This window comes from Microtus pennsylvanicus, chromosome X, assembly GCF_037038515.1.
Source record: "Microtus pennsylvanicus isolate mMicPen1 chromosome X, mMicPen1.hap1, whole genome shotgun sequence".
In the NCBI taxonomy this organism is placed as follows: Eukaryota; Metazoa; Chordata; class Mammalia; order Rodentia; family Cricetidae; genus Microtus; species Microtus pennsylvanicus.
The window spans coordinates 1,809,622-1,836,837 of NC_134601.1; the positions used below are offsets into that span (position 1 = coordinate 1,809,622).

Sequence of the window (27,216 nt, forward strand, 5' to 3'; positions counted from 1 at the left end):
GAGAGAGAGAGAGAGAGAGAAAGAGATGCTCAGGAGGCTGCTAAAAGCGTCCGTGCTTGCACGGCGAATCTGGTAATGTGGTGTTCATCATCTGGCGGGCAGCTCCATTTATTCTGGGCAGAGCTTTCCCTGGATCTGCCCTACTCTCCCGCATTAAAATCTAGTAAATGAAAGGTGCTTCCAATTTCCAAAACTATCTCATGTGCATGACCTTACTGGGGGCTCACAACAACCCCTTCAAGGCAGGCAGAGAAGGGGCTGCTTCTACCACCGCTCGGAGGAAGGAAATGAGAAAAGAAAAAGTTCAAGTGCCTTGCTCAAGGTACACAAGTGTTCCCAAGGGGACAGACACGATGTCCAGCCCTCAAGCCTGTAACTCACATGGCTCTGTGTTGCTTCACCTTTTGAATTCAGTAAACATGCGTTGAGAGTCTGCACTGGGTACAATGGACCATTGACACAAATGAAAGATTTGATCGTTTCTTTAAGAAGATAGTGAGAAATCAGACACAGACATGTAAAAGATCTCTGTACTGGTAGATGCTGAGACACTACCGCAAGGGACAGGAGGATTCGGTTCTCCAAAGAGTAACACTGAGTTAGGATAAACAGGGGTAGGTCAGCCCAACAGCTTTCTAATTCTAACCCTGCTAGGACAGTCCTTGTCTTAGTGTTTCACAATAGGTTTTGGAAATGAGCTTCTTAGTATGTATATTTACAGAGCAGAACCTGGTATATGCTACTCTAACCCCAAGCTACCTCAAATGAGCTTCTCTACCTCAAATGAGAACACATTTGTCTGGCTCCTGTGAACACAGACTGGTCCAAGCTGCTCCCAGAACCAATTGCACCTAGAAGCAAGGACAGCCATGACGAAGTACTTCAAACCTAGAAGTGGGCTGAGGTTATAATGTGGATGGTAGGGCATTTGCTTAGTATGCAGGAAGTCCTGTGTTCAATCCCTGCTACCACATAAATCAATCATGGTGGCGCACACACTGTAACCCTAGCACACTGGTGGAAGAAGCAGGAGGATCATACTTCCAGGGCCATCCTTGGCTACATAGGAAGTTTATGCCAGCCTGAGCCATGCAAGACCCTGCCTCAACAAAAAACTAAGACTAAACAAGAAGAGCTCATTTGGTAATGTTTTAAAGCTCCACGTGACTTTACTAAGATTAGAGGGCAAACAGGAGGAAGCTCCTCTGACATCTGAGCTACAAATGGAAAAAAAATTCCTTCACAGAGAAATGAAAGTACACTATAAAGGAGACAAACCCAAGGATCGAAGCCAGCCTCATATAAAAGGATAAAATTCACTGGCTTGAGAAATTGAGAAATCATGACTGATTTTAATCATCTGTTTCCTTTTCCATAAAGGTTAAGCAACTACATCTAACTGGCAACTAGCCTCATTCTGGCTTCTGTCCTGACTGAGGACTACCACCCAGGCCAAGGACAGGGATTTTCATGTTTTGCAGAAGAGATAAGATAAAAAGGAGTGGAGGCAGGCCATGCTGTTCCTCAGAAATGGGTCATCAAGGGGAGCTGCTACATGCAGGCCTAGTAAATGTCTGTACAAGCTGTTTTATGGATGTGTTCCTTTCTTTCTTTCTTTCTTTCTTTCTTTCTTTCTTTCTTTCTTTCTTTTTTTCTTTCTTTCTTTCTTTGCAGAGGACAGAATCCAGAGTCTTCCACATGCTAGACAAATTCTTGCTCTGTCCCTGAGTCATACCCCTGGGATCAAAAGATGCCTTGACTAATTGCATTAACAGCAATTGAGGACCTTCAACAGACGATCTACAGGCATCGCCATACACTATATGAAGGTGTCTCCTCCCAGTATGTAAGACATGAGAGCCAGCCGAATGCAGCCCATTCTAAATGAGGTACATTGTATGAAGCCATTAGTAAGCAAGCTGAGCCATTTTTCTCTCATCCAATTTTGAAGGTAAAGCTACTGTGTGTGGCACCATAATCTTAAGGAATAAATGTCACTACATCATCTTGGAGTGGGTCCTGATAAATAGCTGTTGCTAAGGACAATTTTTAAGATAAATCTATGATGAAAAATATAGCAATCTAATCCCTTAGACGGATCATTAAACATGGGTACACCCCAAACATATCTGTCTTGCTCTATCAGGATTTTTTAAAAATCCTTAGAAGCCATCAATAATATTTCATGTCATAGTGAATTAAGTAATTTTCTGTGTAATGCATCTGTCTTTCAAAGATTTCTTTTAATAAACAGTGTTGACTTAGCTATCTAGAATAGTCAAACATGTAACTGCTACACCAGCAAACAGATGGATGCAACAATGCTTTCATTCTGGGCTATACATAGCAGTTCATCCAACTGGGATGAATGGAGTATGCTGATGGTGTTTCCTGGAGAATTCATGAAAATGAAATCCAAGGATGTTTGAGGGGGACTAAGAATTGTGGCAAAAGCTAGCAATAAACCAAATTAAAAAAATAATTGTATTTGCTCCTCTCCCCCATCCAGCCTTTCATAAACAGCATCCTGAAGAACAGAAAGAAAAGGACGAAGTAGCATTGAGATGAGAGAATTGGAGACTTAAAGGGTGTACCTGCATCTCTAAGCCTCAAAGCATCATAGTGGGCTACTGGGTGATTCTTAGGATGACTTACTACTTACTGAGGGAGCTCTGAACCAAATGGCTTGAAAACCCAAGTCAAGCCACAAATGCCATTTCCATCTTCCAGCGTTTACTTTCCCCTCGTCCTCCCTTCCTCTTGGCACTGTATTCTGTCATATAGATTTTCTTCCCTGTAGTTCTTTTTGGGGGGGTACAGAGGATAGAAGATAGGTTCTCACACATGCTCGACAATCGCTTTTCTAGTGATTTGTATCCCAGGGTTCCCACACTGCTGCTTTTATCAGCAGTCCTATATTTAAAACAGCTTGCATTCTGCCTCGGGTTCTTTGGATAAAAGCCACACTATAAACCTAAAAATAAGTCCAAACATCAAAAAATAAATAGTCTATTTTAAAACAAGAGCATGGGAGCTATGTATAGTATCTGCTCCCTTCCATTGGTCTGTTCTCATGCCGCTGGAATGAGATGAACGTGTGTGTGCGCGTGTGTGTGTGTGTGTGTGTGTGTGTGTGTGTGAAAGAGAGAGGGGGGGAAGGGAGGGAGGGAGAGAGGGAGGGAGGGAGGTAAGGAGAGAGAGAGAATATACACATACTATGACATGGAAGTCTTTCCTTAATTCCTTTGATGATCGAAGACCATTTCCTTTCGCTATGTAAACCAACTTGATAGTTGACAGCTCTAGACAGCCATCCTCACCCCGAAGTCCTCAAAAGAGAGCAGTTTTTAAACACCAGAAATATAAAAGCAGGGTCCTGTATCCTCTCTGGCCTTTCCTTGATCACAGAAGAACATAAGCTATCTTATGAACCTATTTTTGAAAAGTACTTTGCAGTATGTGTTGTGAAACGGGGGTTAAAATCTCTTTCATTCATCCTTACCTGTTGATATGCCACAGTTTAGCCCTTTAATCTAGCGGAGAAGAAAATAAAAGGCCAGGGCTGGGGAGATGATGGTTCAGTAGGTAAGCATGCTTGCTCTGTAAGCATGGGGATCTGAATTTAAATCCAGTACCCATGTAAAAAGCCAAGGATGGCTGTAAATGCCTGAAACGCCCAGAATTGGAGAACAGAGACAGGTGGGTCATGGGAGCTGACTGGCCAGCTAGCCTCAGTGAAACGGTGAGCTTCTGATTCCGTGAGAAAGCCTGTCTTAGGGCAATATGGCAGAAAGCAATAGAGGAGGACGTTAAACATTTGCATGTGCGTGGGTGTTCCACTACACTCATGTGTATACACCACACATAGACACACACACACGAACTAAAATAAACTTTAAAACTGAAAATTTCTCCTTACTCCACTTTTCGAAGAACCTATAAAGTTTCAAGACAAGGACACAAGTCTCTGAGAACTAGAGGCGTTGCCTATCCACACTTCCGCCTTTCCAATTCTCCGAGAAATCCTGGCAAGACATTCGAAACATAAGAAGGTTTGGCTGCTCACTGGAAATCAGAAGGAGAATTCACAGTGCGTGCGTGTGTATATAATTTCTCAGTTGAAATGCAAAGTAAGATTGCAAAGCGCAGAGCAAAGGCACCCTCTCTGTAATTAGCCCTCCGCAGATCTCAGGGAGTTTGTTTTCTAATGAGGGAAGCCATTATGGAGAGCCCAAGTCAGCCCAGGCACAAGATGAATACAGATTTCCCATAGACAAAAGCAACCACGTTAAACTGTCAGGCAGAGAAGATAACAGCTTGTTCTTGGAACTGACACCTGGAGTGAGATCCGGCCTACCCAGGTATGTCACAAAGGGGCAACAGGAGATGCTAGGGAGGGATCGAAGTGAACTAAGGCATCAGCTACAAGATACAGTTCAAGTGGTCGTCTCCACACTGTGGGTCACCCTCCATGTTTCTAGGAGACATGCTAAGAGAGGCAAACGGAGTGTATACCCAGGGCTGAGAAGACTCAGGAGGGAAGGACTCCAAAGAAACGGAGATGAAGGTGGGCAATAAGATGGCACCGTCTCGGCCGTATGAGTGTGGGCATACACGTGAGGTCAGAGAGCCTACTTTCAGGAGTTGGTTCTTTGGATCCACTGTGGACTCTCAAGTTGTAAGGCTTGAACAAGTGTTTTCATCCACTGAGCTATCTTGCTGGCCCCCCGTTACAAGACATTAAATATCAGTGTGATTAAAGAGTAAAATTGGGCTCACCTAGTACAAACGATCCAGAAAAAGAACGAAGATTCCGACACTTGCCTTACCTGCGTGGGTATCTGAAGAACACTCGCTAAGGCATTTGCTCTTCATCTAGGTGTTAGCAGGGTAGTGCAGTCAAACCCCACAGTTAACTATTGCTAAACCCAGTGTTAATTTGGTGAGGTGGTTCATTTTTCTCTTGGTCTACATGACTCCCTAATTGAAATTTCTATCTCACAAAGGCAAAAGCTGGAGAAATTTCTGCCTTCTGCAATTGTAGGTAGGGGGCTCAACAGCCAAGGCTGTTAATTTGAAGATTTCTCAGGTAAATCCTGAAACTCATGCTATCTAAAGCTAAATATGGGGGGAGGGGGCAGTATGGAAGTGGGAAGAACAAGCGATAGGGGAAGTGGCACTCACTGAGATGAGATCTGGGAAAACATTCCTTCAGTTGATTGCATTCAAGAGATAAAAACAGAAAGGAACCAAAATTGCCCTTATTTGCAGAGAAAATGGTCCCCTTAACTCTTCCAAAGTGGAGCGCTGTGTAGGCCTAGATAGTAGGAGCACTGATTACCGAGCAGACAGGAACACTGCTCAGGTTTCTCATCATCTATATTTTCATTTCGATAAATAGCTCCAATGAGTAAGTCTCATTCTCTGTCAGGAGTTTAGACTTTCAAAAGTAAAATATTGTCCAAGGAATCTAAACCTAATCTATAAAGATAGTCGTGATAATAGCCCATTTCATAGTACGAAGGAGAGACGGCTATTGAAGACTAAATGAAATAACACACTCTATGAGAGGTATTTTCACTGCCGATGAGAAAGGAGTGTAAAGCTAATCTTTATAAATAACATGAATAGAGGGCACACATGTCTTCAGGCTAAAGAATTTTCTATCATTAAGTGTACATTGCTGAGGAAGTTTTTAAAAAATTGAGTTTGGCACTATTCCCTAGTCTCGTCATTGCATTAGGTCACTAATACAAGCACGGGTTAATTATAACCCGAGGTTACTAAGCAAGGAGGAGTCGATTCCTGGTTTATACGAGCCTTAGTCTGCAAATATGCTATTTCTCCCCTTCCTCTCTTTCTTCTTCCCTTCTTTTTATTATCTTTTGTTCTTGGATAGTGTGTAACAACAAAAGCTGTCTCAAAAAATAAATAGTTCAGATGTAAAAATAAGAATTGAGTAACTTTTCTCCATATTACACTGTTTACTTTATTCTGCGGTCTAATACAGTAAGGTATTAAAAGAAAGAAAATTCAATAAGATTCAACTAACAAGGGTTTGGTATTTAAACTCCATGGGAAAGTATTTGTCTTAACATACATGAGGGTCTGGTCCCTATGCCATAGACTGCATTTTTTTTCAGTTAACAGATTTCTCAAAGTGGGAAGGTGGGGTTACCTATGCCTTTAATTATATCATGCAGAGGGAGAGGCAGGCTAATCTCTGTGAGGTCAAGGGCAGCCTGGTTACATAGTGCGCACCAAACCAGCCAGCACTACACAGTGATACCCTATATTAAGAACAGACTAGCCCCACCAAAGTGTATTTGAACTGTCTATGGTAACCCTTGCTGTTTTCTACTTTCTAAAGTATTTATTGACTAATTATCTTCAGAGATACTTTCCACATTTGATAGTTTCATATGCAGCTACACTCCTAATTCCTACACTATATCTATCAATAAGCCTGTCAGTTACAGACCTGGAGATTCGCCATTAGTTAAAATTAATTTACCATTGTGATGGTTAAATCTGATGGTCAACCTGACTGGATTAAGAAACGCCTAGAGCATTAAATGAAGTATGCCTTTGGGTATGTCTGAAGAGGACTAACTGACTGGTTAAGACGTGACCTGAATGTGGGTGGCACCAATGTTTAGGCAGCGGTCCCTAACGGAAATAAAAAGGGAGAAGAGAGAAGGAAGTGTGTTTGACTAATTTTCACACTCGTTCAAATGCATCAGGATCTGGACCATGCTATTCATTCTGCTGCTGAAAACAGACATAAAATAAATCAGTAGAGCCGGCTAATGAAACATGTACAAGTTCTGAAAGCCAGGCGAAAGCCAGAAATACAAACTATAAAATTGTCTATTTTCCTGGCTCTAAGGCAGTATTCTTCACAAGTGTCTACCAGTTATGAAGTGGTGAATACGAGCAGAACACAAGAAAATATTCTGCTCACTCAAACACCTTCACACGGGAAAGGATTGTTTTGAGAAGGCTAAAACTAGGCCTTCAGATTATTTTCTTCAAGCATTAGAAGATGGGTCTCGTGTGGTTACACACACTTTAACAATTACCATGAAGAAAGCAATAGAGGGGCTGATACATAAAAGGTGTTCAAATATTGGAGTAAAGTGAATGAATGAGTACATTATTAAATATGTTGTAAGTTAAATGTCTGTTTTAATACAGGGGTACTGTTAGTATATATGTTACTTCAGTATTTAAGAATTGCTTTTTTTCTTTTTATTATAGCAGTGGGACAAGTCACTAGGGTATTTGCTCATCAAGTTTATATATGAGCTGCATTTGACTTGTGGGAGTTTTCTAAGTACTATATCGTGTGTGTGTGTGTGTGTGTGTGTGTGTGTGTGTGTGTGTGTGTGAGGGAGAGAGAGAGAGAGAAAGAGATGGGAAGGTATAAGCTTTTTATAAAGCCAGTACCAGATGTCTTTTCTTGGCAATTAAAAAAATGCCATAACAGTTAAGTACATTTTCATGGTTCTACTTAGTACTCTTGACCATTAAGGATGACAAATACACAATGTTTCTCCAGAGCAAGAAAGCGGCATGGAGCCATTAATCCCTCCAGCCTCATTCACAGTTTCTCCAAGGGAGTTTATCTCCATCCGAGTTCAGTCCATCATCCAGGGTGGCATGTAATCTCATTCTTGCGTCTCCTGTCAGTAAAATCACTTAGATGAGAAACAAGCTGTTTGGGGGCATGTATTTTATCTTGCATTGTGAAGTAAAGAGTTAGAGGGGAAAAGAAGACAAAAAGACAAGAATTGGGCTTCCAGTATGTTCTAGTCTTCTAGAAGTTTTATATATCTGACCTCACTTAAAAGTCAAAGCAACCTTGTGAAATGCCCTTCCCTTACAGAAAAGGATCTGGCAAGTGTTTAGTGACCCCACCCCACCCCAAGCCAAGACACAGAACTAAAATGCAAACTCAAGATCACTTTAATCCAGAATATTCCTCTGTCCATTAGACTATATTGCACATTCAATTCACCATTTTATGTCCTAGGGTCAGAGCCCACTGGGATGTAAGCTCTTCAAAGAAAGTAACATGCATTTTTCTTTTCCCTTTTATCCATAGCATCTAGCTTTGTACCTAACATGTATCTCTGAAACTCACGCAGATCTTGAATCTCCTGTCTTAACTTCCAGAGTATCTGTGGTCATAGGCCTGTCACACAAGATCAGGTTAGCATATAGTATATCAGTCTCTGTCTGTCTCTCTCTTTCTACCGATCTACATATGCAACAGTAGTAATTAAAGAAGAAGGGGCTGGAGAGGTGGCCCAGTGGTTAAGGGAACTTGCTGCTCTAGCGGAGGACCTAGCTTCATACCTAGGACCTACATAGCAGTTTGCAACCACCTGTAACTCCAGTTCCAGGATCTCTGGCTCCCTCTTCTGGCTTCTGCAGGCATCAGGCATACATGTGGTGCACAGACATACATACAGGCAACATATCCATATGTATAAAATAAAAAACAAGAAATCTGAACCAATAAATAAAATAATCAAAGAAGTAAAAATAATTGGGGAGGGGGACACAGGAGGAGATGACAGAGGAGAAGGAGACAGGAAAGATAAATGAAGGTCTCAAAAATTATAAAATAAAGACAAAGAAAAACATAAATGTGGAGGATATAAAGGATTGAACAAAGAAAGAAAGCCACAGAGAGCTAATGGTTCTCAACCTTCTTAACGCTGTGACCCTTTTTTAATACAGTTCCTCATGTTGTGGATCTCCAACCATAACATTAGTTTGTGGCCACTTCATAAATGTACTCTTGCTACTGTTATGAATCATAATGTAAATATCTGATATGTAGTCCCCAAAGGGGACCCACAGGTTGAGAACCACTGGTCTAGGGCAATTAAGCCACTTTCCATGAGCATGCATGCAAAGACTCAACAGGCTGTGTCAAGTATCTTCTATACTCTACTCTTAGCTTACAAAGCTTGCACATCTTCAACATCACAGCTTAGGCTCCTAAGCATTCTACCCAGTTGACTCACTCTACAATTGCAAGCTAGTCCTCTTTGTGCAGCGCAGTGGAGATTAGGAACCATTAGCCTCCTCGAACAAGAGGACAGGACCACTTGTCTGTTGTGTCCAATTCCACATGCCTGGCACTTAACAAGACGTTCAGTTAATATTTGTGGAATAAATGAATATTTTCTTTTTGGGGTCAGTAATGAGAAAATTCTTCATAAATGATGTCATAACAGTATAGGTTACACTAAAAGCCCCGAAATGACCAAACATTTTGGCCAACTTGTGAAATGGTCCTCCTCTTTTCCCTCTCCTTCTTCTTTGTTCATCTTTAGTATTCATTTCATAGGGTTGTTGCAAGGAAAGAGAATTAATATATACAAATGCCTGTGCATGTTTAATGCACAGTTAACTCTCAATAATTGAGAGCATGATTACGATTGTTTCAAAGAGCACGAAAAATGGTCCACACGGTGACAAGTTGAAAAAAAAAGCAAAGACAAAAAAATTCACCATATGCTTTATACTTGAAGAAATATCCCTTAAGATGTTAACTCCGTATGGGCTTTAAAGCTAGTAAATTCTCTGAGAGCTACAGGTTACATTTGGATCATCAGCAATGCTTCCAGGTATGTTTGGTGAGGATTTTTTTATGAAGTTACTAAAGGAAGGGGTGATTTGCTCAGTCTTTGGATATGACTAGTCCTCACATGTTGCTATAGATAGCGTTCACAGCAGATTACCTCTCCACAAGCTCTTGTCCGTTCCAGCACAGGCTATCATTTTCAGCGACGGGGCTGTGGCTGCAGACGTAGCCAGGCAAAGCACTGTAGAAGTTGATGAAAGTCTTCAGCTTCTGGACCAGTTCCCTGAATGGAAAACAAAACATCTATGCATCAGAGCAAGTAAGCACAGTATGAGAAAAGTTTAATTTCCTTATCAGCATGACAGAAAAGCTCTGCCAGGCTGATTAGAACAATAAATGATTTTTTAAAACATTCTTAGTTACAAGGCCACAATTTGGCATTTAAAAAAAAATCAATAAAAAAATACTGGGGTGGGAGAGGGTTGCCTTCCATAGAAGGTGCTGTTCCTATCAAGAGGATGATTTAATTCCAACATCCATTTTCTCACACACATTCGGCAGCTTCCTTTTTTTTTTGTTGTTCAGAATGCTGTTACCTACATTCTCAAAGGTGCTGATTACGAGGCACACCGGCATACAACATATCTTTTGGTTTCTGAGTGTAATTGAGTGCATTGATTGTAATTTACAACGCTATTACCCTAGAGATGGCCCCTTTCCATAGAGGCTTTGGATAATGGCTGCAGATCCAAATGGTAGGGTGCTCAGAATACTATAAGCTCTAGGAAATTCTCCTGATTATACAGTCAGGGAAACCCACTCGCATCTGCTAAGAGGAGGAAGGCTGCTTTGTTCTTTGTCTGTATATTGTTTTTCCTGTGAGGCAGAGCAAAGGGGAGAGGGCTTTACTAGCGTATATTATTATTTACTTGCTTTCATTTCTATGCTGTTTGTGATAAGAGAGCACATACAATATGCAAATGTGTAAAAACACACAGATACAAATTATAGCAAGACTTTTTGCTTGCTATCTTGTTTCAGTTATACATGCATATACAACATAAGTTATCAGACCGAATACATGAATATGTTTATGAAACATTTAAATATTTCTATAATAGATGTCCAATAATAAATTTTAAAAACACTGTATTTTCAAAGTGGTACCCTGATAGAAAGCAACATTGCTCTTCAGTCCTATACTGGTCAGGGAATTTTCTGACAGGAAATCAATTACTCAACAGTGTCTGCAGGCTAAGAATGGAGTGCTCTGATGCACAGGCATTTGGAGGAGCCACAAGTGTGACTGCCATTTAAGGGGTAGTGGACGTCATGAGCCCAGCAATGCCTTCTAGGAGGTGTTCTCAGATCCAGCTGAAGTTGGAAGGCTGGTGGAAAGTTCATGCCATTTTCTATTTACCATTACTATTTACCATTACTATTATTTCATTTAATGTGTGTGTGTGTGTGTGTGTGTGTGTATGTGTGAGATCAGAAGAAATAGTTTTCAGTACATATTTACATAAGCTTAGGTCACAGGAAAGCAGGGGTGATGGACAGAGCAACCAGAAAAGCTTATTGCCGCATATATAATGCCGGCCACCCCAATACTTGCTTCATGCTGTGTCCATGCTCACCTCCCAGCCTATGCCTGGCAGCTGAGCACCGTCAATCTCCAAAGAGAAGAGGCTCAATACAGAGCTCTGAAAATAAAAGTCAACATTACAGTTTCTCAAGAGGAGAAAGATGGGTTCAATTAACGGCTAATAGGAGAGATGTTCTGTTTTACAAGGTAATAATCCAGTTCCCAAGAGTGGAAGCGGGAAGACTAAAGGCTGAAGCTGAGTAATTCCACCTACTCCACGAGGACATGGAAAGTGGGCATTAGTTTAGGGGAAATGATGGCCTTCGTTTTAATGAAAGAGTTTCCCTTAGGCATCCTCCTACCTTTATACACACTCTCATGAACATGGAACAGGGCAAGAAAAATGGGACCCATACAGAGGCCTTCCACTTTGATATCCCTATCAGTTAAAAACAAAGGGAACCGAAATTCCCCCCTGTCTTTCAACCCTTGAGCTTTTTTCTGGCTGATCATAAAGACAACTGACAAGTTGAGAAAGAACCAAATGAGGTTCTACCTAATGTCTCAGGGACAAGGGACTACAATAAACCTACGACTTCCTGCTCCAGGCTAGGAGAATACTGCTCGGGAAGGTCAAGATAACAACCTAGGGAACCTGCAAAGAATGTGGACAATATAACACAGTCTGGGGCATCCCATTCTAGAACTAAGGGCAATGGCTTGAAACTTAAAGTAAGTAACTTAGAGAAACAAAGCTATCCTACTTCATATCGCATTGACTACCTCCTCAACGAGGATGGGCATGAGTGCTTTTTTTTTGTAAACCTTCTTTGTAATTGGTCATTGTCAACTTAGATCACAATTTCATTCAGCAACCATGCTATGACTGTGGCTGGGTTCTCAGAACAGTTCCTTTGAATCTACTATAAGAACTCTGTTTTTGGAATCTGACTCAGCTGAGTTTTAGCCAGGTCGCTGTCACTTACCCGGCATTGCAACCTTAGGCAGATTCTAAACTTGGCAGAGTTTGGATTGCCTTTGTCATGCAATGAAAGTAATGAGAGCATCTACGTCACAAGACTGCTATGACAATTCAGCTGAGTATGCATGCGAGGTGCTTACCATGTTACTCATGTCACCACAGTACCCCACAAATAATAGGTCATGTCTTCATAATGTATGTCATGTCCCATTCTCTCATTATCATAAAAATGAAGGATAAAATGTTACATATGAAATATATTATATTCTACATAAATTTGTGTGTGCAGGACAATTTTTAAAATTCAACTTTCAGATTGCACACATTTGTGCAACATGATTAAGATCTCACCATGTTTTGAGGTGGGTATTCTTAAGTACGGATGAGGTCACTCCAGTATTTTGGGATGGCCACTGGAGGTTGCAGCTAGAGCCTTGCAAGTGTTCTACCTCTGAGTTACATGCCCAACTTTCTTATGATTTTTTGAGACAGAGTCTCACTAAGTCCTCTAGACAGGTCTTGAACTTGTGATCCTGCTGCCTTAGTAGCTAAGATTACAGGAAGAGCTTCAACTTTAGCTCTGTCCATTTCTTCATCTTTTAAAATAAAGTCTTTTGACCTTCATCATCTTAAAAGAAACACATGTTTGCCACGAATAATGAAGAAGGATAAGAAGAAAGAAGTAGAAGGAGGAGGAGGAGGAGGAGGAGGAGGAGGAGGAGGAGGAGGAGGAGGAGGGAGAAGAACCATTCATAGATCTACTAAGCAGAGATAATGTCTTGATATTTGTATATTCTACCTTCTGTTCTTGGTAGGTTTTATCACTAGGTTCTTTCTGGTTCTCAGGGTATATTATCTTGATTCTGAGTAAAATCAAAACATATTTGTTTTAAGAGGAATCTTAGAATAATGAAATAGAAGCTGGGGGTGTTGTTTGGTGGCAAAGCACCCGCCTAGTACCATAAAACAGCTGACTCTTAAATAATCCCCTAGCCTTGTGTGGCAGCAAGCTATCTGTCCTTCAGAGAACTAAGAGCAGGTCTCTAGCACAAACAGTACTCTGGTTAATTCCCTCAGAGCCCCAAAGGATACTGTTAGAGTACATCATTACTTTATGCAAAATCTCCACATTACCATGGGAAAATAAGTCTTGGTTTCCAAGAAAAACTTGGACTTTTGAAAATAAATGTAGTCATCTAACTTTTGAAGGCAGAAAAAAGACTGTAAACTGTTGGAGAGTCAATGAGGTATCAAGGGACAGTGACAACAGGTGATAATGTCCTCAGACACCACGGCAGCAGAGCGTGACAGGAGTAGTTTACCTCCTACGGATTTTGCTGTGCCTCTCTCATTTCTCCTCTTCTTTGTCTTTTCCTGTCATCTCTCCTCAAACTTGTTCTAGCATAGGAACTAAGCAGATTTCATTTATGTTTTCCTAAAGTCTTACAGCATCTTCATGCACGTAATTTTAAAAGATGGTAAATTGAATATGTCTAGTTGTCCTTTTAAAGAAAGACAGTTCAAACCAGATGGCAGGTTAATAGCTCAGATTTTTGTCTTTACGTTGGTACTATGTGACAGTCAACAAAAGAATCTCTACCTGTAAATTAAGGCAAATTGTGACTGGAGAAATAATTGGACTTGAAAAGAATGTTCCTTGATTCTAATCACAATTTAATCATATATATATATATATATATATATATATATATATATATATATATATATATTAATATATCATTGACATAGAAAGACGAGTTTATGGCTCTCACTTGTGACAAACCCAACATTTGCTTATGGCAGTCTGCTTAGGAAAGGGTCTTTTTATTGAGGTTTCCACTTAGTGTATAAAATGTGGAGCTAAAGGATGGGGATCCTTTGCATGAGCCATTTGGAAATATTGGAGCTGGGTGGATGTGATTTTCCCAAGAGGGAGTCTATCATTCCAGAGAGGGCATCCCCATTTTCATAAGTGGAGGAAGGGGCTGCCTGCACTTTCTTACACTGATCTCCTTGGGCAGGCATCAAAGCAGTGCTAATTGGAAACCACTGCAAGTACAGCGCAGTCTTTCATCCCTAACTGCAGATCCTGAACTTTTTGATTATTATTAAGGTTCCTTTTTTCCTAATGTAAAGTAATATGAGCTCATTGTTTCATTTTGTTTGAATTTAAAAAGAGAGAAAAGCACAAAACCCAAACTAACTCATATTGGAATGGTGTGAGATCATGCCTAATTCTGATGGAAGGTGACGTTCCCATTTTTAACCTCGAACTACAACTTTCTGTCACCCCAGACACTAGCATCCTTCCTCTCTTCCCATCCCCTTTGTTTGGAATACTCATCTCTTAGTATGAGTTCAAAAGTGACCTGATCCAAGTAGCCTTTCCTGATACTGCCAGGAATGCTGCTAAGTTTTCCACCCGTGACACTGACAGTCTTTTGTGAATAGCTCTGTCAGGCAATGCAAATTCCATAGACGATATTATTTATTTATGTCTGTCTCTTTGACTGGACTGGGTAGGGGCCTTCTTCTCATCAGACTCTTAGACAATGCTGAGCATAAAGATAGGTTTGGCAACTTTTGGCTGTAAAGTCCTATGTGGGGGTAAGATAACATCTATCAGACCAGAGACTCAATTATTGATATATTTGGCTGCTTCCGTCAGAGGCTGGAAGATACTCCTGCACTTACAAGGTTGCCTAGCAAAAGTTAAAGAGCAGTGGTTTGAGAGATCAGCTTGCACTTTTTTTCCTCTATATAACTTATTAGTGTTACCTAATCCATTGCCCCCTCAGACTAAGTCACAGGGGAATGACAGGAAGCAGAAGGCTACAATACTTAGAGGGCCTCCAGTAAGTGAAGGGACTGTAAATTTATCACAGGTTAGAAGTTGGGCCCGAAGCTTCATGGGTAGGTGCTGGGTGACTATTCAACAACCAATTCTGGATTTAAAGGGGGAAAGATTACTCACATGTTCTACCAAACAGTATCTAGGATATGAAAAGGACCAGGTATACAGTATCACAAGTGAAGTGATGGAGACATTCAGGAGAGCAAAAGCAGAGACTGACAACCCAAATGTATGAAAAATCCTAGAGGTAGAAAGGCCTGTGGTGATCATATTGCTTCTGTTCTGATGTAATCTGAGTGCATGGAATTTTGCTGTCAGTGCTCTAAATTCCACAACAGATATTTTCAATATGTGTTCCTTAAAAATAAAAAACCATGTATCCCATATACAGACCACTGGTCAAGTATAAAATTGCCTTTAAATGGAGCTAAGCTAGTTCTAAAACTTGTTGTGTGTTGCAAAGTACCCAGTTGGGGGCAGCCAAAACAAACAGATGATTTCTGAATGCTTCCAAAGGAAACCTGTGTTTCTTTGTGTGCTGTTACTTTAATAAAGGAAAGAGCTTTTCAATTTATAATTAGACTCAGACAGCTTGCTTGGAAGCTGAGTACTACATTGAGTGCTACAAGAGCATTCCTTTCCAATTTCTGTTTGTAACCACTGATAGATCTTGGGCACGGGTGCTGAAGTTGATAGATGCACACATCCATTTTTCTCGAGGGTGTGAAAGGCTGTACCATGAGGAATGTATAAAGGCATCAGAGTTCTTTCCAAAGAGACCCTTTCAATAGCATTCCCCCCAAAGAATCCTGCCATTCACTCAAATCTACAGCTTTTGTCATTTTTCCTTTACTATCATTTCATTTATTTGGAAGTTGTTAACAGGTTCAAAAATGCCTTTAAACAAAATAGCATGTCTGAACCCCCAGAGGCAAACACCCCCTTTATCAATTTCTTCTTTCCTTCTAAGATCAGCATCCAGATCAACAGGTATCCCCAGGAAAGTAAACAGGAACAGGTCACACATAGCCCGAACTAGACAGAAGCCATGCAGTGGGGGCTTTCATCAACACAGTTATAACTGTGTCTGGATTGACAAGTTAATTTCATTTAATTTTTAACCTTTAACTGATACATAAAAATTGTACATAGCAACAGGGCAATTTCAAGACGGGGCTGCTTTACTGTGTTTATTTTAAGAAAGTTCTATATGTGACAGTTGTAAATTACTAAACCATTTCTTCTGTGAAGCCGTTCCTAAAGATGTACTCAGTGGAGGGTCTGTCCTGTATGCTGCTTCTGTACTCGGAAAATTCTTTAGCTTTTGCTTATAGTTAAGTCTATTTCCACTAGATTGACCTAGAGACTGTGTCTCTGTGTTTTCACTGTCCACCGTACATGGTAGCACTACTGGGTGTCCGAGAAATGACTGTCAAGAGGAATAATGATAGACCCATGTACATATAATTCATTCTAGTCAAATATGGGAGAGTTTCTACAATTAAAAACCGACGCCCCGCACAGACTGAAGTGAATTTGTCAAGTGGTGCAGAGGACCAAGAATGATAGAACAGGAAAACAATGGACCATGAAAAGAAAAAGACACAGTCGCTAGATGGCTGTGCACAATGGCGGATGCTTTTAATCCCAGCACTCAAGGTGCAGAAGCAGGGGGATTTCTGCGACTTCGAGGCCAGCCTGGTTTACACAATGAGTTCCAGGGCAGCAAGAAATATATAGAAAGCCTCCATCTCGAAAGCCAAAACCAAAACCAAAACAACAACAACAAAAGAAACAAAAACAAGCAAAAAGAACAGCCTACATCTAAGATGTTACTCATATTAATTTTCTACCTGTAGGGCAGTCCCTCAAAACTCCCTAAAATTCAATAAGAACGACAAAAAGAAAAGAACAAAAGATGAATACCTACCAGTTCTGAAATTGGGTTGCTGACACGTGTAACTCTTTGGGTAACACGATTATCTCAAGAGTTGTGTTAGGCTCCTCACATGATTATTACCTCATAACTATAACCTAGCAGCTAGAATAGGGCTGGAGGGAGACTGAGTAGGTGTAGGGGTGGCTGGGGATAAAGGAAATTAGAACCTGCCTTTCGGCCCTTGGCTGCTGTTTCAAGAACTCAGAAACATACACTCAGTTTTATGTAAAACGTGTCATGTGAGCACTCTGGGAATGTCTTGCTAACCCTCTCTTTGGTTAACTCACTGCTGTAATAATGAGAATAATTGCAAGCCAGATCAATAAATTATAAGAGTTTCTTATGGGGCTGGAGAGATAGTTCAGTGGTTAAGAACACTGGCTGCTCTTCCAGAAGTCCTGAATACAGTTCCCATCAACCACATAATGGCTCACAACCATCTCTAATGAGATCTGGTGCCCTCTTCTGGCCTGCAGACATATATGCAGACAAAACACTGCATATGTAATAGATAGATAGATAGATAGATAGATAGATAGATAGATAGATAGATAGATAATTCCCTTGAAGCAGAAAATATTTTATTTAAACAATAAATAATTGTTTAATTGTCCTGAATAGAGAAGTTCATTCTACCCTGTGTTGCTGAACTAGCTACTTATACCTAGAAATTTTACACTTAAATATGGCTTAGTTATAGTATCATTTTTCTTTAACACAGACAAACTATAGATTTTAATTAAACATTCTACTAAGAAGAACTAAACAACATGTATGTAAGAAACTTTGCTCCACTGATTTTTGGCCTGAAAACACAATGGAAAGGGAAAAAATTCTCTCACCTTCTGCGGCTGGATAAGGTTTCTTCATATTCTACATGAGCAACTTTTAATACCTTCTTGTCAATGAACAGATCTTCAGGGTAATAAGCAGATCTATATTGGCGTTGCTGGGAGTGGGCACACAACTTGCCGATCTGAAAAAAAGAAATGCAATATAATAGTACAGGGTTTCCACAGATATGATGGCAGAAACAGATTGGCGATGCATTGCAATTTCCTCCCTCAATTTCCTTTCAAAGAGCAGAAGAGTCATTAATAGAGTCAAAACAGGTAATAAGGTTTTAAGGCAAAGAACCGGAAGTAGAAAGGAGGGCAGAGACTAATGAGGAGTTCTGTCCCTGTTCTGAATACAGTCTACCCAGACTCTTAAGACGAAAGGGAAAACATTGGAGAGGCCTCTCTACACAGGCCTTCCTCTAGTGGTATCTTTCCCTGGCTCTTGCTGTTTGTATGTATGTAGAAGTTCGCAAAAGGCAATTTAGAAACACGAGACAATCTGATATAGGAGCTGGAGTGGTTTGAGAGGTGGTGCTGAGTAGCCTTTGATAGAAGAGCAGCCTCCCATACACAGAGTGCATCCCGTTCTTAAGTGTGTTTTTACTAGGCTCAAAGTCTTTTGGAAAAAAAAATGTCAGCATAGTTGCTCATCTGGATTTCCTAAAAAGACCCAAAGGGAAGCAAGCACCTCACCCACCCTATAGTCAGTGTCATCAGAGGAACCAACTAAATAATTGTAGGATTGTATGGAAAGAGCACAGGCACTGAAGATAGCCAGGCTTCCTCCTCTTTTCTATTCTATTACTTCTCATGCATCCATTCAAGAACATTTATCAGATACCTCTTTCACACCCATATGGTAAAGATTTTTTTTAAATACCAACTTGCTTGCCTAGCTCCATTCTAACTTATTTCTGTGGTTAAATTATTTGCAGATTAATGCCTAACGCAACTTCCACATAGATGTATATATAAATAAGTGTGAATATTAACTTTATGATATGGCTCTTTGTGCCAGACACTATGTTAAATACACTACATTACAGATTTAAAAAAAACGCCAAGGCTTGAGGAGGTTAAGAGACTTGCCTAAAGCAAACAGACAATAGATCAACTTGATTATCTTTGAACCCAGTATTCTAGCTACAAATCTTAAGACAATTCCACCTCCTTTGGACACGATGCCTGCTTTTCATCTCAATAATGTATCACCAACAAAGATAGCTCAAGTGAATATGTAGACTGAAAAGTTCAGGGACAGTAGTGGCAACATCTGGTGAAGACAGGGTCGTATGTGTGTCACTTCTATACCTCCACACAGTTTAGAGTAGGCTTTAGACAATGCTGGGAAATTAATGTAAGTGAATTGAAAGAATTTTCTATTACAGTACCAGGTCCCAAATGCCAGTCTATCAATAAGCCATTGACGCCATGTGGTCATCTCACTTCTAGATGTTTCAAGATGGCCCAATAGCACTTCCTGGCTTATCTATGTATGCGTAGAGGCATGCATGCCATTTAGTCTGCACATCTTTGGCAGGCTTCCCATGAAAATTCTTGATGTAGAAATCATCTTAAATGAGCAGCAGCATCACCCCCACTTACGAAAGACAGTACCCATCATTTCATGTTCAAACTAGCCATCCTCAATCATTTATTCTAACACAGGCAAAGAACGAAGACCCTGGAAAATATTCCATCTAACTTTGGAATGCAAGATAATGACATTTTCACACGGGCCTATGCCATGCTATATGACCTGGGCTAATTCTAACTTCACATAAAGAACCAGTTTTCTCTGAAACCATCCTACCTGGGACAGGTTTTTTTTTTGGTAGGGTGTGTCAGGTTAGGGGCTGCCTAGTTGTACACTTCCAAAGCATATAATGCAGACAGAAATAACTGGTAGACTACACTGTAACTTTACATCCATAGGCTAATACACATTTATTATTATTTTTTAAAAATGTAGGTAAATTTCAGATAATAAATATTATTTGTTTTCTTTAAGTGCCTATATATTATGACATGAGCATAGATCAATGTGATGGTCTGTTTTGCAAGATTTAAAATATTATCACATTCAGGGGTACAGGCCACATTCTCTTTTCATACCTGTCCTACATACAATATCCAAATAAAAAATCTATCACAGCATGTTATCTAGTTGAAAAATATAGCTGTCAGCCTGGTCTACAAGAGCTAGTTCAGGATAGGTTCCAAAAGCTACAGAGAAACCCTGTCTCGAATAAACCAAAAAAAAAAAAAGAAAGGAAGGAAAAAGAAAAATATAGCTATAAGATGACCCTTCCCATGAAAAATCGACCCTTTGTATCAGCGAATTCTTATTGGACCAGAACATATCTTTAAATATTTGCTCCCATCCCCTATTCCAGCTTAGTAGGAAGTGGAGTAGCTGAATGAAAAGTAGGAAGGTTAAGGACAAAGGACAATCTAGCCACTTAGTAGTCTGATCTTCCTTCCCAAGTCCCAAAAGTGGCATTATCAAGAAGACTTTTCAAGGCACTGTGTGGGGTAAAAGACAAATGATGGAGTTTTGCTAACACCTTCCCCTCCTATTTCAGATGGGACATGCCTTATTGGACAGGCTGTATTTTCTCTCACCCGTCTACCATGAAGCCAATTCTTCTTTCACACAAAGCACTTCTCAGAGGTAGCCCGCCTCCACTTAGGAGCCTCTCAACACATCTTTCACCCCCACACTCAAATATGGAAGCAAATAGCATGAGCTTATTTTGAGACCAGACACTAAGAGAAAGCATCATTTACAGAGATGTGGTCTTCCCACTGAAGACACCTTTCAGCTTCTCACTTGAGAAGCCTTACAGTCCGCTGCAGGACCGTAGTCTCTTTCTTCAGCTGCACTCACTAAAGAAGTCAGACTCTCAAGTGGTGTTTTTGAAATCAATAGCCTGCCCAGGAGTTTGAAACTCTTAAAAAAGGAATGCAGTCCAATTTCCTTTCATAGAGTAATGTACCTGGTCAAGAATGCTGCCACCTTTAAATTTGGTTAGTTGGAATAAATTTATTAGATATGTGGGTGTCTCTATCAAAACCACGAGAGGATTTAATTACACATTGCTAGAGTCATAATGATAAATATATAATAAAAGACAACTTCATGACAAAAGCACGCAGTATGAATATACTTGGGGGGAAAATAACAAGTCTTTTTGTGAAGATTCTTTGCGTATCTGTTTCTTTGGAGGCGAAGCTATCTTCTTCTGTGGGCATATAGTATGTGCCGCTCACATAAATGCCATCATGTATTTCATGTGTGAGTCACCTCGGCTTTACAGGTTTAGGAGAGAAAGCTTTCCAGATTTTATGACCCATTTCATCAGAAAAAGGGTCAGGAGAAAGTGTGATTGACCTTCCTGTTGTTGTTATTTTCTTAAGTGACAGCTTTATCATTATGAAAGGATGTTTTTAATGATTTACTGCTGCAATTATTATTCATGTAGCTATTTGTGTGCATCATGTGGGTACGAGCACATGAATGCTGCTAATCACAGAGGTCAGAAAAGAGGTCGGATCCACCGAGGCCGGAGTTTCAGGGGGTTGTGGGCCACCCAACGTAGGCACTGGGAACGTATCTGAAAGAGCAGCGTGTGCTCTTGGTTGCCCCTTGTCACTATGAAAGGTTTGAAAACCAGGCAAAATATTTGGTTTTATGTAATTCATACGTGCACCATTTAGTTGATATGTCAAGAAATGTAAATATTACCTTGGTTAAAATCTAAGACTATTCTTTCTCATGTAGGTCTGGTTCCTTTATTGACTTTTGGCTTTTGGAAGCTCCTCAGACTTGATCTTTTGTTCTGGGTGGCCAAGCGAAGGAAGACAGCAAGTATTGTAACTTTCCCAAAAATATTAAACCTCATGTTCAGAAGAAGAATATTTTACTCCAGCCCCACGTTTCACATATAACTATACATCTGTCTCCGTTCTCCTTGGGGAGTTCAAAGCACATATCATCAATCTCTTTTTGCAGATTAAGAAAGAGACCCATGAATGTTGAAAACCTAAAGCAAGGTCACAGTTTTAATAAGGGACAGAGCTGGAACTTTGACACTGGTGTTTCCTATCTCGAAACATGTTTCTGTTTTTGATGGACATCTCTGTACCCTAAGTTCCCATTGATAGCATAGGTTCAGGGTCATCCCAGTGTTGGGTTTGGCCAAGATCTCAAATCTCCTGAAAACTTTATCCATAATCCAGGAAGAGTGTTGATAAAAAATGCAAAAAAATACACTGCAAAGAAAGGGTATGGTTATTCGAATCAAACAGAAAACTGGCATTCAATTTTAATCTAGCTTTTGGGCAATGTTTCTAACAGTAGCCAATAGTAGAATGATTTAAACTCTTTGGTTTGCCAGGTTAAAAGTCAATTGGAAGCCATACTAAAGCACTGCATGTCAAGCTCTATTGAAGAGGCAGCTCCCAAGAAGGTCTCATTGGTTGCCTGCTGCCTCCAAGATGCCCCTGGATCCTTCCTTTTGAAATCAGATTCTTGGGTCAGCCACAAAATCTTTTGTGATTCCTATAGTTTAAGCCAAGTCTCCTCTGATAGCTGGTCTAACTATATCCCCTATATTTTCTCCTAAATGGAAATTCCAGGGTAATTCTGTGGGTAACAAAACCCCAGTAGATTCAAGCTTCATTTGTGATAGTCTAAAGCAGAAACTTCGGGCTAAGGATGCGGCTATTTTAACATGCACATATCCACACACAGATATAAATGAATATTTATTTGTGTAATGAAGATGTGAGCATGTGATATGGGGAAGTGAGAGAACCACTTGTGGACGTTATTTCTCTCCTTCTGTCTACTGCTTCTGGAGATGCAACTCGGGTTGCCGGGTTTGGTGAGGCAAGCAGCATCTTTAGCCACTGAGCCATCTTGTTGGCTCTGAAACCAGCATGCTTTGTTATAATGGTTTTGTTATAATGGGTTATATAAGGCCATTGCTTTTGCAAGTGTATTTTCCTAACCTTAAGGAATCTTTGCCTTTTCTTTCTTAAGAAGCATATAATGTGGGCGTTAGAGAGATGGCTCAGTCATTAAAAGTGCCTGTGGTGTCAAGAACAGGGACCTGAGTATGATATCTAGCATCCACATAAAAGCTGTATGTACCTCCATACACATGTGTGGAGGGTTAGACCACATGTGCTCAAGCATATTCTTGAAGCCCACTGGCCAGTCAATCAAAGTGAACTGATGGAGCAGTATGTTCACCAAGAGGTCCTATCTTAAAAATGAAACTGGCAAGCTATGGAGGGGACATTTGACATTAACTTCTGCCCCCAAAATATGCAATGTTAGCCATATATGTGTGTGGGTTGCCTCAATGCATGTGTTTTAACTTAGATAGCCTATAAGAGAAGGAAAGAAGGGATGTGGAAGAGGAGGGAAAAGGAGAGGAAGGAAGAAAAGCAGAAAGCAAAAAGTTCTCATGGGTGGTGGCATAGTACTAGAAGAGCCGCGGACCTATCATACTGCCCTTGGAAACCATACTGTTCACCAGGGGATGAAGGCTATATTTGTAAAATCAGACATCAGTACATCCCTCTCAGGAGCCGCCCCCAAGGCCACCAAAACTCTCGAGCCTCTGGAGGGTATTTGCAGTTTTGGTGACTTATAGACTAGCTTTTCTGCTGGCCCCCAACTAATAACTGGCCTCTCAAAGAACATTTTCTGAAGAATGTTGCTAAATATTTGTTATAACTTTAGTCTCTGTTTTTTGGCTGACTCATTAGAAACTCGAAGAACTCAAAATAAATTTTCCTGGGGGATTATGCAAATTAAATATAAACTGGGCTCTTATGAACTACTTTGAACAAATACTGCCCATGAAATTCATTTGAACCAAGGTGTGAGAATTCTGAAAATTTCCAGTTAAAATAAAACATTGAGCTTTGTTCTCTCAAACCATATACCATGTGGTTGTACAATTTTGTTTAATTAAATCTGAAAAGTTTTCAAACAAGATATATATTAAAATTATCAACTTTTTAATAGTAGTAACCATACCCATTTAACAATTCTACAGGTATAATAAAAATGCTAATGTATGTTAATGTTTAGTCTGTGGTTAATGTTTTGTCTTGTTAATTTCCCCAGGGCTTTTATTACTGATTTAAATCTGCCATACTACTCAACTGATTGCACTGCTTCCACAAACTGCATGGAAGTAGCTCAAATGAATACTGATGAACAGAAGCGAACAAACATTTGGCTAAGCAAACCATTCTTATTACATGTAATTGTTACATACATTTTCATGCAATAAGATGGGCATGACAGACATTTTCCACTCGTTTTCTGTACAGAAAATATGCACATGAGCATTAAATTAATTTATAACCCTGTACTTGAGGAAGCACATCATTATTAATTAACTATTGATTGATCTGGATATAGAGCAGAGAGGATAATGAACAGACCTGGTGACAATGTGGTTTTTTTTCCCTACCCCACAGACATTTTACTGTGACTCATTATTAATTGCCAGGCCATTAAAGTAAAAGCTCTCTAATAATTTGCAGTGTATTAGGAATCGAGCTATTTTAAGAAATCAGGTGGCATTACCCGAACATTTTATACAAGTCATCTCTTGAAATTGGAACCTGGGGGCGGGGGAGGAACTGAAAGCCCTACATATCACTTTGCCTTCAATGTGAAGAACATCGCTGTATTAGAGTGGAGAGAACAGTTTGGAATCAGGACACCTGGGTTTTTCGTAACAGCTCCTACAAACCTTTGGCAGCATGCCCCAGGGTGTCACAGTCCTGACTTGGGCTGGTCTCGTACATACAGAGCTATTGCTACTGCTGGGTAGAGAGGTTCTTACATAAACTATGCCTTGGTGTGCTGTTGCTGTTGTCTCTTTTAAATAGCTTCCAGTGTTCTTCTTAAACTTTAGTAGAAATAGAAATCTCTTAGCAAGCTTAGTCACGTAGCACATTTAATAGACTTAGGGTGAGGTCTAAGCAAGTAACAAGACCCACATCCGTGGACTCAAAGTTGTGGTCCTAAAACAAGTACTGCCAGCAGTCAGTCTACTTGAGCACCTATGTAAGATGCAAATTTAGGGGCCCAAACTCAGACAAATTCTATCAGAAACCCTGGGAGTGGGGCCTCATCATCTGTGTGTTCTATGCTGGCCTTCAACTGATCATTCTCCTGTTCTAGCCTCACAAGTACTGGCATTATAGGTGTGTATATGCCTGGTTATCATCATTCGATAATTATTTTAACGTCTATAACTCTCAGTCTATCTGTGTGGAAGTATATACATTTTTAGTTTATTTTGTAATAATACTTTTATTTTAAAAATTTATCTATAACTCACTGTTATAGAGGGGTTTATGCCTTTAATCTTAGCACTCAGGAGGCAGATGCAGGTAGAGCTCTCTGAGTTCGAATCTCACTTGATCTACATAGCAAATTCTAGGTCATCCATGGTTCCATTTCGAGTTTCTTTATTTAAAAAACTCATCATGGTACAGATGAATCTATAATCTATAGATTACAATTGTAATTAAGAAATGAAGTTATGGTGGTGGGTGATATATCTCATCAATAGTCCCTGTTCTAGCATGAATAACTACATTTGAGCTTCAGAATATGGGAGGGGGGCGGCAAAAGCTGTCTTCACCTTGATCTTAGAGGTACAAATAATTTATTGGTTTTGCTTAAGAGACAGAAAAAACATGAAGTTGTGTGGGTAGGGAAGAGGGGGAGGACCTAGGAAGAATTGTAGGCAGGGAAAGAATATGATCAAAATATACTATATGAAATTCTCAAAGAACAAATAAGCACACTAAGAAATACAAACAATTTGTTATTATGTTTGCTCTAGGATAACATTTAAGAATAGTATTACCTTCAGGCTAAGTTACAGAGGTATCTTAAATTCAATAATTCTCAGTTTAAAGAAAATGGAACTCAATATTCAAAATAAATGTTATGAGTTCTTTAAAAGTCAAAACTGTTCATTACAGCTTTTCAAAGTGGAAATGTAAAAGCCTATGAAATATCCTAGGTGATAACTTACTGTGTTATATTTGCCAGAACAGTGTACACAACAGTGAAAAAAACTAATAAAACACTGCAGGGCTCACACTGCTGCATGCCAGCTCAGTGAAAAGGCAGATAATGAAATCCTGCCACTTTTGAAGGAGAGGGAGACTAAAGTCTGAGCTTCAAAAAAAGAGGAAGTGAACATATTCTCTGCAGAGCGTACTTCCTCCTTCCACACACATGGGCTGGATTACTATTTGGTTTATATTCATTTGTTAGCGGCAGTAATTAATCTTCCAAGTTCTATTATGTGAATGCTTAACGCGTGTGTTGGGGATGGAGATGGGGGAGGGGGCAGGGCATTAGTAGTACTGAAGTAGCCGAAGCATTGGAAAACATTGTTAAAGTTTACAATGTTTCCTTAAACGAATCTGATGGCATTTGCGACCATGGTGTACAAGGTACGGAGGGGGAGGAGCAGGTAAAACTGCTGGCACTGTACCACGTGCAAAAGTTGTGACACTAAACTGCAAGAGTCACTGAGGCTTTTCTGCCAAGAACTCACACTTGAAAAAAATAGCCATTTTCACTTAAGAATATAGTTGAAGGAGCAGTAAGAAGCAGTTGACCCTTGAGAGTAGGTCTTTTTTAATATTATATGTGTGATGATATGGGATGTACATTCACAGTACTCCCATTACATCACTGAAGTAGGATACCCAACAAGAGTATGCATGGACTCTGAGTTATGCTACAAACTAAACATTCATGTCCTGAAACACCGTTGTCACCTGGCAGACGGGCACATAAACTGTCTTCCAGCTTGAAGGCTGGCAGCCATTTCCTCCGAACTCAATGTGGAAAGCCCATTTCTTCAAGGAAACGGTGGCTAATGTTTCTAGGCAATGATCACATTTTCACATGCAGGCCAAATTTATACTTTTTGGGAGCAAAGCCTTGTGCTTTCCATTACGACATCCACTTGATGTTTTTTTAAATGTAAAGCCTTTCCTACTCAAACAGTAGTGATACTTATGCTCATGATATCTGCGATACTTGCTTCTATCTGGCATATGGGCATAGTTCAGACAAATACTTTTCAAATAACCAGTGTATCCTAATATAAAAATCCCGTAGTAACTGAAGATCTATGGCAGGTAGAAAATCAGGAAAACAACCAAAAGGGAACAACTAACTGCAAGGAGCTCCGCAACGAGGTGATGTAGGAGTGTCACCTATCTGTTGCTTTCATTGGTTAATTAATAAAGAAAACTGCTTGGCCTGATAGGTCAGAACATAGGTAGGCGGGGAAGACAGAACAGAATTCTGGGAGAAAGAAGTGAGTCAGGCAGACGCCATGGAGCCAGCT

The 27,216-nt window shown here is 40.1% G+C and overlaps 1 protein-coding gene across 1 annotated transcript in view; it reads right to left on the bottom strand.

Annotated features, from left to right (window-relative positions):
- Gpc3 (glypican 3) overlaps positions 1-27,216 on the bottom strand; it is a 355,431-nt gene that overhangs the window by 106,882 nt on the left and 221,333 nt on the right. The window contains exons 4-5 of the mRNA XM_075958125.1: positions 17,804-17,937; positions 9,759-9,884 (exon numbers count right to left, since the gene is read on the bottom strand). Of these exons, the coding sequence (XP_075814240.1) occupies positions 9,759-9,884; positions 17,804-17,937 (260 nt within the window). The remainder of the gene's footprint in view (positions 1-9,758; positions 9,885-17,803; positions 17,938-27,216) is intronic.